This window comes from Lepisosteus oculatus, chromosome 27 (genome assembly GCF_040954835.1).
Source record: "Lepisosteus oculatus isolate fLepOcu1 chromosome 27, fLepOcu1.hap2, whole genome shotgun sequence".
Lineage (NCBI taxonomy): Eukaryota > Metazoa > Chordata > Actinopteri > Semionotiformes > Lepisosteidae > Lepisosteus > Lepisosteus oculatus.
The window spans coordinates 8025959-8040942 of NC_090722.1; the positions used below are offsets into that span (position 1 = coordinate 8025959).

Genomic DNA, 14984 nt, shown 5'->3' on the forward strand with positions numbered 1-14984 from the left:
AGCATCCAAGTTTCTGTAGAAAAGTAATATAATTTGTCTCCATGCTTGCAAGTACTTGCATGAGGGAGTTTGATGAAGTCACATGCAGTGCTCAGATTTGCCACTGACTGCAACCCAATAACCAACAGCTGATAGTGAAGTCCAGCAGCAGAACATTTATTGTTCTTGACATTTTTTCCTAGAAATTACGTTTATTTTGTGATAGAGAATGGTTTTATACGTTATTGTGTACATTTTGCTTTCATTGTGTTCTGAAATGCGTCTTTCTAACCCTGAAATATCAAAATAGAATGGCAGTTCCCCTTTAATACACGTTTAACAGAGCTAAAAAGTAACAACTGTTAGGAGATACATAACACAGACAGTGAGCACATGAGCAGACAACACTTTTGCAGACACTGCCAGCAGTCCTTGCTCACCTTGTTGTATGGTTGGGTACAGATGATCTTCACCCTGTCCCATTTCTGCTCAGCGGTGGCCTTCACCAGCTTGTCTGACCCAAACATTCTGACCCGGTTCAGATTGGTGTTGCCGCGGCTCTCCGAGGGAGACATGAATGACGAGGTGACCAGGATTACCTGCAGGGTTCAGGCAGTCGAGGCCAGAGGGATGAGGGGCAGGAACAAGCCATGCCAAAACAGTGCACACAACGTTTCCTTTCTTCTCTTTTCAGCGTGGAATAAACCTTTACTTATTCCTTTGCAGCCTACGGATGCTGACGCAGCTACCTACTTGAACCAATACAGTGCACTGTACCTCTAAACATTACTTTCTGTCCAGTTTTTCTGTAAGATTGAATGTGTGAGGCAACCATTCATCCTAACTGATCTTAACATCAGCTTTTATCTGATCTGTGAATCAGATAGCAAAACTGCTCAGCAGTTTGATTTACATGATTTACTGCATGAGGCCTGTACAAACTGCACCACTGAAGCAGGAAAGAAAAATATTTCATGCTAAAGTGTGCAATGGTAAATCTACCTGGTTCTCACTTCTGCACAAGAGCTCCTAAAATCTACCAAGTTAGAATAATGCCTGTGCTACAGAGTATGTAAAAAGTCCTTTCCGCCCTAAATCTAGGCTTTCTGTAGACCTCCCTGATAAACATCATCAAATGCAATTCACACCTGCAGAATGATACGCTAACTGCTGTGTACAACAAACCAATAGATCGTGAGGTCTGATTCTGCTGGCCGTGACAGGAGTGTCCAGTTTCTACAGAACTCTGCTTGTTATGTGATTAATGGGCACTTGATTACATAGAGCTACACTGATCATGATCATGGGGTCCACGTGATGACCTTCCTGTGTTTAATAGGAACTTGACTGCACACAGCTACACTGATCAATTTCAGGGAGTGCACATGATGACCTGTCTATGAGCTTATCTTGCCTTATCTTCATGCTCCTTGTGTGACAACTGCTTTGTATGTGAGGATACAATGTGACTATTATGCTATGCATACCCTACTAACAGGCCTGGTTTAGTTACAAACAGAAAATAGGTTACTAGTGAGAAAAGGAAATGTCTGCAAAAATTGTTTGAAAGCTTGTTGCGGACAAAGTGTCGGACAATATTCCAGGAATTACAAGTTATATGCTCCTGCAGCTCATATATCTGCCTTTGTGGGAGATGTGAATGTTACAGTTATGTCAATTGAGCCACACTGAACATTTGTGGGACAAGATGGAACAACAGGTATGCTTTAGGGCTCAGAGGGACGGATGAACCGGTACATGTGTTCTGGATCTTTGAGAGGAATAGGACAGAATCCCATTATAAAGCATGTGCAACCTATTGTTGTCATGGTCTTAAATCATACACTGTAATTACGTTGGGGTATTGCAATCCTCTTCGCAATGGAAGATCTAGCCTGAAGGTAGACACCATTGTGCAAATGTCTCAGGATCTCTATCCATGATCTGGGGGTGTTCCTACTGACTGCTCAATACACATCCTGCTCACCTCATAGTCCTGGTCTTTCACTGAAGTGGAGTTCCCCACCAGCACCTCAATAAAAGCTGAGCCTTCATTACCAATGTCAATGCTGTGGATCTGCTCTGCCTTCTCAAACTGCATGGACAGAAAAACAAAACTTGTGTGACTGGGATATTGCAATAAGCTGTCTTTTCAGGCTTGTTATACATTTTACATGATGACATTTTTGGTAAGTTATATTAGCGCTACGAGAATAATAATTTCTACAGCTGTTTAAATGTTGATTTCAAGCAATCCACACCCAGACACATTTTTAACCTTTGCAAATAAGTAGTACTCCAGACCCATTTAAAAAATGGTAAATGTAGTGTTATGTAAACCGACTGATAACATCACTTGGAGATTTAGAAGAAACACCAAACAGATGTGAATCCACTGCATGCGTTTCCACCATTGCAAATAACATCAGCTTGCATCCTGATCAAGCTGCTGTAGTGGGAATTTTAATTGGATCTCTGTCCACACTTTGTTTCTTTGTTTAATAGAACATTTTACATGAATCAAAACATTCTGGGGCATTTATTTATTCCATGTCTGAAACTGAAGACTATCATTCCTAAACTTAATACGATCCTGGAGACAAACTCGCAAAGTTTTCATTCCCATGTGCCTATAGAGAAGAAGAATAGATTTTTCCTACCTGTAAAATGACAGAGATCTGTTTCTCTCCCAGCCTGGCTGCTTTCCATTTCCTGTATGTGTCGGCTTTCAGCAGATTCTCTGCCTTGTGCGTCTGGAAGCGAAATTTGAAAGTGACAAATGGGTCAGGCAGGCTGACATCCAAACGGGCTCGGGCTCACCACACACTCTAGCGATTCTTGAAAATTTTGCGAATACACACGTCTGTGATGTAGTTTGGAATGGCAGCACAAGTGATACATGACACAACAGACATGCAATCTCACTGATAAAGTCCAATGGCAGTCAGAAACACTTATTCTGAATGGGGTATGTGCATAAGCAAAGAGAGAGAAAATATTCCAACACAGTTAACAATTTATTATTAGTTCAGACCTATTAGAATACAAGGAAAATATTAAATTAAAAATATTCAAGTAACTAACAAGAAGACCAAGATTCATGTAAAGACACAAATAGTTACAGTAGTAAGAATAAACACCCTTTTTTCAAATTTCAGAAATCACACAGTCCCACTTACAGACAACAGGGAAACAGTGCAACCAAAGAATGTGAAAATGTAAATGTGAAAATTTAAAGTGGCTTCTTAAAATTCAGTGTGCTTATGTCCTGGCAAACACTCCAGATCCGATTTGAGTGCAGAAACAAGTTAGATAAAATTGTAAAGATGTAAACTGATCAATTAAAGCACTCAATTAGCACCGCAGATCTAGACAGAAAGAAACAGCATTTGCTAAAAACTGTACCCCTCAGTGACTTGCGTTAAGCAGGAGAACCTTAAAGCTCACTAAACATTTCACACATGCAAGGAATTACAGTATACTGAGGAAAAACAGAACCTTATCAATGATATTACGTTTAAAAAATACGTTTTACTACAATGCAACAGGGTTTCGGTGTGTTAGAGTGAAACAGAACCGATTCTTCTTGTAAGCGAAACTGCATTAAAGGACACATATCAACAACGTGAACATCCAAGCATCCAATCCACTCATAGTTTAGTTCACCTGAATACGAACATAAGACATGTAAAAACATAACTTTATTCTATTGCTTACCTATTATTTACAGTTTGCAAATATCATAAGTTCTGTAAAGGAAACGTGTCTTGGGAATTATTAAAACAGTATTGCATAATACATATAGCACTCTTACACAGTATATCAGATATGCGTACGCGTCTCTTTATTTGTCAAAGTCGGGAGGCTTCACAACCACACAAAAGTTTACTTACACTGTCCTCGCTGCTGCAGGAGACAACGTGTTGCAATTTAATCTCCGGCATAGTTTAGAAAATAGCTATAAAGTTGAATTGTCGTTGGGGGTTAAATAAATACGCATTTGCTGAAGTGAGCAAACGAAAATCATAAAACGCGTGTTGCGGACATATTGCACACGATTGGTTTATGGAAAAATAACAATCGGTAAATGAATTTTAAGTGCGTTAGGAAAAGTGCACCTATTCACCTACTGCACAGCACTCATTAGACAGGCCATCCGACATACAGTACAATGACCACCTCTCTTTATCCTGGATTTTAACTTGTGTCAGGCGTTAAAAAGTCTGGAAGAGGTTGTGAGTTTTACTTTCTCCTACAATAGTGTTTGGTTACAAAAACGCCAAAAAATGTCCGATAACGAGTTCTACTGTTACTTTTATTCAATAAAAATCCTTCCCATTTCCAACATCTCCTTCCAGCTCAGTTCCCTCTTTTTGCTGGCGCTCCTTTCTGTTGTCAATTGTGAGAACCAACCAGAAACTATTTCCGGGTCAAACCAGGCAAAGCCAGCACCAGCCGCCATCTTTACGGTGGTCGTGTTGAACTGTGGCACATTAGATCATTTACATGCGTTGCTCTCAATTAGAAGCTAATGGAGATGGCTATGAATATGGTGACTTTGTTAAAAAAAAAATATGACATTGAATGCAACCCAAAGCAATTCAAAGAAATTATTGAGGCAATTCCACCTGCTCTCCTAGCTTTGGTAAAAAAAAAACGTCCCTATCCAGAGAAATATAATTCCTCTACTACCAGAGATCAAAATTGGAACTTATAATATATTGGAAAAAAAAGTAAATACATCTGTACTATTATGGCTGAGAGATTCTTCCCAGCCATCAAGGATAGATTATTAGAACTGAATGCATTACTCTCTCCACGCCACCAAAAACCAAGGATATTCATTTTAAAATACCGAATAACATATACTGTATACCTCTAAGGAATTTCTGAGAATTCCTCAGAAATTACATTTTTTTTCCTCATGTCACCATTGAACAACTTTCTGGCACTCTGTTTGTTCTTGGCTATACAACAGTAATATCTGTGTACATTTAACTTTTAAAGATATTGTTCTCTGTGTCTCGAATCCAAGCAAAGAAGTCCGTTTAACGGTTAATGTTATTCTCTTGTTTGCAAAATTTCACATACACACGTGTAGAGTAAAAAAGAATCCTATAAGCTTTAAAGAATTTCCTAACTCATTCAAGCTATACTCTAATTTACTGAAAATATTTTAAAATAAGCATGGTGAGTTGGTCTACAAAAGTCTTTTAGCATATAAACTTATGTAATGTAACCTCTAACACCACATAACCTCTGTACTATGGACAAGATGGTTTCTTTTTTTTGTGTTTTTTTTTCTTTTTTCCTCCTGTTTCATTCACTTGTTGCTACCTTGTTGTGTCATGTTGAGACATCTGTATATATTTCTGTATATGTACCCCTGTTTGTTGTATTTCCTCCTTTTGCATTTAAATCTATATATATATTTTAATTTACATGCGTTGCAGCACTGGACGTTTTCGTTAAATAAAATGACGCATTTATTTTCTTGTGCTGGTCACCACATTCGGCTGGTCTTTGTTGTTTTAGCTGAAATGCTCTGGGAGAGATGGTTCTTTATTCTTAGGTAATAAGCAAAAGGCCAAAACCTTCAAAGCAGGATTGCATTGATATAGTTTTGTGCATTTTGATAAAGAAGAACAACCAAAAGCTTACACAGCATGCAATGGAAGAATTACTTAAAAGCAAATGAAAGGAGGGTTTTTAATTATTAGTCTTCTTGTTGCAAATGTAAATGGAGCCTAATTCAAATATATTTTTGGGAGCACACGTACCCCTACATTTAGGCCACAGAAGGGAATCTTTACAATGAAGATTTATAATCAATTCAAAGAAAATGAAAATAATCACAAATGGAGGCTACCTCAGGACCTGCTGACATGTAACCAATTTCTTACAATAAATTATTGTGACTGATGATCATTATTTTTTCCCTAAATGTAATATAACTTTTTTTACTTATAATTTAAAAAAAGCCCTGCCTCACACAAGTAACCAGTCACTGTAATGTATTACTCTTCAATAGCAACTTTTCCCAACAGTGTTAAAATAGGTACCTATAGAAGACGTTGGAAGTGTCTTTGCAGCCTCTGTCTGAATTAAGAGTAAATAGTAAAGAGCCACAAGAGGCCGCCAGAGACCACCGAATAGGAGCAGAAGCCGAAGTAAGCAGCAAGTGAGTTTTTGTTTTTAAATCTGTGAATCTCATAGAGACAAAGTGTAGAAGCTATTCGAGAAAATGTAAAGATTAACTGGAGGACATTAGGAGGTTTAACAATAACCTTCTGATCCAGAGTTTAGCAAAAAGTTACTCAGTTACTCATAACACAAAGCTACTCAGGCCATTCTACCTAATAACTGGGAATCTTGCAAACATAGTGGACCGTAAAGTTTGTAAATAGCATCAAAATAATAAATGTAAAATTATACGACCAACAAAAAGCAAAATGTCAGTCTGAAATAGTCAGTTTATTTCATTAACTATGTATCACAGTAAATACAAAAGAAGTCTTCATCTTCCAGACAATTCATCAGCTGAAGAGTCACTGACAATGGTTACTATACAGTACTTGACTATGGATATATTTTTGAACTCCAAAATGATACAGCTAATTACTCAGGAAACCGGGATACAGATGTTTACTTATAATCTTAGGTTATTTAATATCAACAATAATTAAAGCACTTGAGGAAATGGGAAATAGTTGCATACAGTACAAAGAGAGAGTTGTGGAAATGTGGTGCAAACCCAACTCATCTTTTACGTGCCAAAGATCTGAATTTCCTCCTTTTGTTTGTTTCTGATAATACAAGATAGTACAACCCACTGTATACTCAAGCCATAAAACAAAGCTTTTGTTATACACTCACAATATTTTCTTGTTTTGAGAAAATAATTAATTTGTGTTTTTTTGCATCAATGGGAACCTCAAATATGTGGATCAAGGAGGTCATTTTCGGGTTTCAAAATATTTTCTTCATTGAAACCGCCCCCAAATCAGATTTTGATTAACAAAAAGACATAAAAGGTTTTCATATAAAATCTAAAGGCCAGAACCAGGAAGAGATATAGTACCATCCTAATTTCACCCTTGAAAATAAAATGCATAAATACACTCCAAAGTGTAATTATGATTTTTGGTTGGCCTTAACAGACTACCAACAAACTCAAAGATGTTATGCGGGGAATAGAAAAAAAATACAACGTTTTGAAAAGTGGCCTTGTTTTATTTTCAAAGAAGAAAAGTGTTAGAAGGTTTGCAGTCAACCAGAAACACTTTGGACAGTGTTCAAATTTCAAGTAAGCAGTCACTTAAAAAAATCACACTCCATCTTTGTGCTTGTGAGTTTTTTTCAGTTACAGCTTACCAAAAGACGGTGTGTGTGAAAATTTAAAAAATAAAAAAATAAAACATGTAGTAGCCTAAAACTGTGATCTTAGCTCCATAGGGGTGTTTATTTACAGTATGCAACAAAACAAAACATAAACACTGCAGTCTAGTCTGTGAATGCTGCTAAGGTTACTAACAGTATGATGTAGTCTGATATACAGTATACAGTATATACTGTATAATATAAGAAAGTGTATGTACCGTACGTGTGTATATGTGTTGTGAAATCTATTGATGGTTAAGGTCAATTGCAAAACCAACAAAATCTGGGACTCTGCTTATAATTTTACTATAAGATTTCTAAATAATGTTTGCTTTGCTCTTCTATGTTTTCCATGAACAAAAGTCAAATTTCAGTGTAAACGAATTAGACAAAAACCTTCGAAAGAAAGATGACAACAGCTCAAGGTGAACTACACCTGTGTAGATAATATAAAGGGCTTTAGCAACTGATACATTGTGTCAATCAAATTGAATTAATCCATTGTTCAGTGTTTCTAGTTATTAACATGATTTATGCCAGTCTACAAAACCAGACAGGTAAAAGATTACTTTTTGCACAAGAAAATAAATACAGATCTACTGTATCTGTGTTTCTAAAACTGTCCATTTGTTTAAAACAGAATAGCTACACCATAGACTTCTGCATTTTGCATTCGAAGACAGCATTGTATTTACTGTAAAGTACATTTTTTCTAGAAATGGTGTGGATAAGAAAAAAATATTACTTCCATATTGTTCATGAAATATTTAATTAATGATTTTGCTTACTATAACCCTCATATTCTCAACAACATCAACAGAGACATCACATTTTATACCTTTCATGTACGATTTTTTGTTTGTAAGAGTTATTTCATCATAATCAATCATTTGGAAATGACAGAATTTTAGCAGCACTAAAAACCTTCACCACTGATGACCACTTCAGATCTTGCAGAACAAGTCAAATAAAAAGAGCATTCATTATTTTACCAAATACAGTAACTAACACAGAGTGTGTCAATAATTGACTGTACAGTATATAATGACAAAGTAAACTGAAATCTTAATCTTGTTAAAATGCCACAGTACATTTGTGTACTGTTAAGGCAATACGCAAATAAAATTAGACAAGATTGAATGATGGTAACTTTTTGGATTGTTGTGCAGAACTGTATGACATTAGTTGCCTGGTCTAATTTCTTGGGAATTGTATTAATTTCCTGGAGGAGGATATTTTAACACATCAGAGAAGGGACTTTAAGGATATATTAAATTTGAACTAATGGTAAATAATAGCATGGTAGTACAGTGGTTAGCATTACTGCCTGACTGCACTGGGTTCCATTCCTGGGGTGTACTCTGTATGCAGTTTGTATGGTCTCCCCATGTTTGTGTGGGTTTCCTCCAGGTGCTCCGGTTTTAGAAAAAGACAACTAATATGCCAGTCACAGGTGTATCTGTTGAGTAATGTAGACTATTAGATGTGTTTTGAATCCAACGTGACCAAACTGCATTTATTCACAGGTAGATAAGCAAAACTGTACTCAAGAAATAGGCCTGTTATGAAATATAATACGATTACATTTTAGTTTTTGATTAAAAGGCAGGAGTGCGTCTGTATCTTTGTGTGTGTCTGTGTGTCCGCCCTGCAATGGACTGGGCTGGCAGGGTGTATACTGCCTTGCTCCCAGTGCTCGTCAGGGTAAGCTCCAGCTCCCCCATGACTCTGAATTGGACGAAGCAGTTAAAAATGGGTGGATAGAAGGTAAGATGTTAGAATATTAAGGGATCATAATTTTACTGCAATTAATTTATGAAAAGATCATGAACTACGAAGACCTTTATGTAACTTTTATCTGTAACTTTAAGACTTTTAGCTATAACAGTTTGGGAATGAAACTAGCCAGTTCTCATTTGAAAACCCCTATTTCAGATTTCTTTATAAATCAATTACTTAATTCAGTGTTCTGCAGTGGGTGGATAAACCACTGAATTATTTGTTAAAACAGAGTTCCTCATATTTTGCAAGCAATGCACAATATTTTAACAGCACTGGGGGTAATGATGTCTTTGTTCCTTTTTTAAACATTCCTTATTCACTATCTTCTTTGTTTTTATAATTTGTGTTAAAGAGATTCAATTAATTTAAAAAAATATTGAAAATGTGAAAAGAATATAGAACAGATTGCAAACAGGAAGCTGGTATTTGGTAGTTGTTTGGTAGTTCAGTATTACAGATTCAATACATACAGTATGCTATACTGAATTTTCACACAAAGATGATGTAACCTTTGTTCAATTTAATTTGCCAAGTGTCTGTTGTCCCAAACTGATTTTTCTAAGCTTTTTTTTAAGTGCTTTAATGCGGTTTCTGTGTTCATCACTCCTCCTGTCAAACTTCAGTTTGCTTTAATGTTATCATCCATTCTTGAAAACTGTTAATTCCACATTGTAAAAGAAAGATCGTAATATCAGATCAGTTAAGCCTTCGTCAAGAGAGAAAGAAAAGAACAGGAAGAAAATGAAATAAAGGAGTACAATGTCCCTGCTACTTTTCTCTCTTTCCCTCACACCTGAAAAAATGCTCAAAAATGATGTTTTTCTCTTTCGACTTTTCTTTCTGTTTATTATTTGCAGCCTGCACACAGTTTCCCATTTGAACATCCCGATAACTGTTATACTAGTTAAGTGATACTTCTCTCTATCTCTTGAGATACCGTTGACTTTTAGGAATTATATCCCTCTCTTTAATTTCCATGAATGTTCCAGGAAGAAGTAGTACTGATTTGTGGTTCAGCCTCATTTCCTCATTTTATCACCTATTACAGTTCCAGTTCTCCAATCCTTTCTCCACTCCAGTGCTCCCATCATAAGTGATTTGAAATATCCAGACTGTGTTCTGCTTAACATCCTTAATCTCGTTAGATGCAATAGGGAAAAAACCATCAGGCTGTCAAAATAGTGTACAGTATTCAATTACTGAAAGAAATATGTTTAAAAGCCTGTCTTGTGAGATTCCTGGGATTAGAGTAGCAGGTGTCAGCTCCAATTAATAATTACAAATACATCAAAGAGATCTGATTGTACCCTCCAGCAGACAGGGGCAAATGTGGATTTAATGTGTCCACTGGGGAAAAAAGCATTACAAACGGCTAAAAAATGACCTGTAGATGCTTTCAGATGTGTGCAGCTGTTGTTTCAATGAGTCTTGCGTCATCTCATCATCATCTCCACATGCTCTCATCTGTCTGTGACAATCTGGACATGAACGACACAAACTGCGAAAACTCTTTGCGAGAGTGAAGAAAATGAGAATTTTTCCCAAGCTGGCAAAAAATGATGAGCCAACATGCTATGCTTCAGTGAGCTGTAAAAACGGCTTGCTCAGGAGCATGCATATACTGTATAGTAGTATATTGTACATGATTTTCAAATACTGCAGACTACAAATACTACTAGACTACAATACTACAAACTCCACATACTGTAGATAGCACCCTAGGTCCAGAATTGAACCAGGCCCCAGCACTGTGAAGCAGTAATGCTAACCTCTGAACCACTGTGCCACCCCTGTACTATATACTCCACTAAAACTTGATCTGAGATTATTGCATTTTGTGATGAAAATGATAGTAAGGCCCTTGGTATATTTATAGCTATAATATGGAGTTTCACAAATAGTCAAGCTGTCAGTGAACAGCGTGAAACCTAGGTTAGAGGAAATCTTCACAGAAGTGGCAAATTTCCCTTAAAACACCAACTTCCTAGTGTAGCTATGGAAAGAAAAGTTTTCTTGGTTTTCTTTATTTTTTGCATACTATCACACACCAAATGTTGTTCCAGCAAAACTCAGTTTTCATGTGAGTTATCTCCTCTAACAGAAATAGATTCTGACCAAAGGTTTTTCACAGAACAGTGGCAGTGGGAACTTAGCGAAAAGGAGTCTTTTAAACAATCTTTTAACTGCTCTCATTTTGCTTATTATGTTTCTTACTCCTGAACGTTAATAACCTGAGAATCAAACAGTAAGTAACAAACTAAAAAGACAAAAATTCATCAGTGAGTTCAGTGAGATTCAGTTCGAGTACAATATTTCTAACCTTTGGGAGAGTGTCACAGAATCAGTGAAATAACAGTTGTGCTACAGTATGAAATAGATATTGATTATATTTTGCAATTTGACAATGCTGGGAGATGTGAAACCACCTATGAATAGCAACATTGTCGAGCATTGACAGCTGAAAACATATTTCCCTATATACCGAACAGAATAAAAATATTCTAGATAATATCACAAGGTACTTGAGCCCACAAATGTTAACACCTCCTTCAAAGCAAATAAAGCTCAACCTCAAACGTTCGTTTATGTCCTCTATTAAATTCTTCCACTGCCCACCAGTAAATACTGTACCTTCCACCCACAGCAGAGCTTATACTTTATTAGTGTGCAGCCCACAAATTTTGTTTGATCAGGCTGATTAACTGCGAAAGTAAAAACGTCCCTTTTTGGATTTTCAGATGGTCCATTTTTTAGCACATTATCCTTCACCTAGTTACAGTGCAACAAGTATGAATAAGCATGTAAAAAAGATGTCTGTACACAAAAAGTAGAATTGCAAAAGCAAATTAGTACACGTTAAACATCTCAGGGTTTTGGATAACAACAATAGCAAGACGTATGCAGTATAGAAAATATCGCACTATTGCATTAAATGGTTTTTCAAAGTACAAATTACAGCAACATTATTACAATATTCCTTTCCAAAAACTGATTTGTTGGTGAACATCAAATGTAACCTTGATCCTTATCTGTGCTCTTTGATCACTCTCTATTTGTTTTTAATTGTTTGTCCCATGAGGAGCTATGACACTATGCACATACAAATATACATGCAGCATCTCTTTGCAGTATTTATCAAAATACGTACAGCAAATTAACTTTGACAGTTTCACATTCTGTGTGAACACTCTGAACACCTTTATAGACATGAGGGTGTAGAGGGTGCAGGAAGCCACAGCACAGTTTAGCGAAGGTTTGAAAAGAGTTTTAAGTCATTATGAAAAGGTCATTTTTCAGAGAACACCCACGAAGACACACAAAATGTATCCCTGTGTAGTCCAGAATTATAAAAGCAGGTCTGAGTATAGCTCTGCTAGCTTTCTATTGTTACCATAAATGGGTTTTAAGAAGTGACCATTGAATATGCATTAGAACATAAACACAGAGTTTTCCACACATGGAGCAATGTCTATTTCTGATAGTTTTCTCCGCCTTTCACCGATTTCTGAAATGTCTGATAAATACTGTAGGCATCAGGTCAGGTTCTACAAGGGTGTCCAAGTTTACAAATATCTTTAGGACAACTGCCTGTAAGGAGGCATTATCTGAGCATGGAGGGTTACGGACTCGTTACAAGAGCAGAACTAATTTAAAAAGGTCTAATTTAAAAAGCAGAACTAAAAGTTAGATGTAAAAGGTAGTACAAAAGCAAGGCAAAGATCTATCTTCTGGGAAGTTTCATATTTAAACTTAAGACGCATGAAAAAGGAAGCACTTTGATGAAAATAGAGTATGACTTCAAGCTGAAGATAAAGACTCACTGATAATTTGAAGAAGCAACTTTGCTTTTTGTTGGCAAGATCTCCCCTCAGAATATTTCACAATTAGAGTGGCAGAGTGGTTTGACATTAGTTCTGGGGTTAACATACTTGTTGCCTAAATTATCTCATATACTGTACTATACATTACCACTGTTAGTGGACACAGAAATAAGAGAAGAGTAGTATAAAATTAATCTTCAGTACATACTGTATGTAGTTGTATGAGCTAATTTCTTTCTTACAACCTGTCTTATTTAATATCTACATTTTAGTGTTAAATAACAGCGATAATTTCCAACTTCAAAGGGAAGGTTAAAGGAGATTAATCTTTTCATTCTAGAACAAGGTAGACTAAGAAGAGATTTAATCCAAAAATGTATAATTCTAATCTAGATAGGGCCAGCCAAGGGGATTATTACAGATTCACTGACAGCTCGGAACTAAAGAGGAATTAATTTAGATTCTCTTGGAGTCTCCCAGGTGGTTGAGACCTAAGATCTAGATCCCTTCAAGAAAAAGCTGCTTCAAATTCTCGATTTGCTTAGGTGCTGAACAAACAACTGCTAAACAAACTATCATAAGTTATTGTGATCTTAAACAAAAATAAGTGCAATAAAATAAGGGAAATAAAAATAACAAAGCATTAAACAGACATGCAACAGTGACACAGGTCACTCCTACAAAACCCACATGGGACACCCCCTTCTATAAACATCTTTGAGGGTGCTAGCAAAAGATGACATGATGATGACTGTCCATGTGTCTCATCAACAGATGGTACCTTAATTTCCATAAAGAGCCACCCCAGCACAATTCTGTGCACAATCCAGCATCCACAATACAGCATTTTCAACTCCAGAATCTCATCATCACACAGGTGCAAATACAATGGATATCCTTTAGCTTTTTTAATTGAAGAGCACTTTCTCTTTACTGGATTTAAACATTAACAAAAACCCACTTATATTACTGTCTTGGTTGCAATATTTAAACATAACATAAACATTTTTGGTTATTACAGTATGTACTTACTATAGTGTCATTTTTACAGAGGTAAGCACATTAATCAAATGCATGCTTTAACAGTTAGTGTGGCCGATCTGAATTGATGGTCATATCCAAATCTACAGTATGCTGGTAATCGCAATAAGGACTGTAGAGGACTTAGCCTTCATTTTTAAGCCATTACTATCTTTTTATTTTATTTTAACAAGACAAATAAACAAAACAGAGGCAAGCAAAAATATAAGACAAGCCTAGGTAACCGACCCAACAATTCACAAGAGTCTTTTTTGCAATCTCTTCACCCTCCATTAACCATGAAGCAATTTCTTTGAATAAAATGTAAGAAAGATAAAAATGTATCTCATGTTCAAAATGAGACCAGAGCACTGGGCTTCTCCTGCACCCCAAAAGCAGAAGTATTGTATGGCTAACTCCAGCAGCTGAGAGTTTTAGCGAAAAGAAATCTGTGAAAACAGGAATCTAATGTCACCAAAGTAGCGAACAAGTGGAAACCCAGTGTTGGAATAGCAGTTTCTGTGGCAGTAGTGAGGCCACAAAATTCATCTCTGAGAAAAAGAAAATCCAATTGTAAAGTCATTATAAATAGCTTCAGATGTTTCCTGATAAGTATCCTTGACACTGTAAAAACAGCTTACTTCCACAATAAAATAACATCCTGACACATCCAAGTCATGTGTGTAAATATTTCTTGTGTTTCAGAATAACTGAAAGAGAAAGACTCCTTTCCAAAGAGAGGAGATGGTTTGGTATTTAGTATAAATCGTTACAGCAAAACTGATTTACAGTAGCAATTGAAATAACAGGGAAAAATGAAAAGGAGCTTAAATTGGTTTAATAATGAATTAAACGAAATGTATTGCAAAACAGACATGGAATGAAAAGTTACACATAACATCTAAGTACCTACTGTCATACTTTGAGAAACAAAGTTTTTTTCATTTGATGTCTACTCACCCTTGACTTTCTGTAAAGGAAGGAAGGTTTGTGGTCTTCTCT

At 36.3% G+C, this 14984-nt stretch overlaps 1 protein-coding gene across 1 annotated transcript in view; it reads right to left on the reverse strand.

Moving 5' to 3' along the window:
- The window catches only part of xrcc1 (X-ray repair complementing defective repair in Chinese hamster cells 1), a 53161-nt gene extending 48781 nt beyond the window's left edge, over positions 1 to 4380 (reverse strand). The window contains exons 1-4 of the mRNA XM_015336572.2: positions 3873 to 4380; positions 2640 to 2732; positions 1967 to 2074; positions 420 to 578 (exon numbers count right to left, since the gene is read on the reverse strand). Of these exons, the coding sequence (XP_015192058.2) occupies positions 420 to 578; positions 1967 to 2074; positions 2640 to 2732; positions 3873 to 3923 (411 nt within the window). The 5' untranslated portion in view covers positions 3924 to 4380. The remainder of the gene's footprint in view (positions 1 to 419; positions 579 to 1966; positions 2075 to 2639; positions 2733 to 3872) is intronic.
- Positions 4381 to 14984: the final 10604 nt, after the last annotated feature.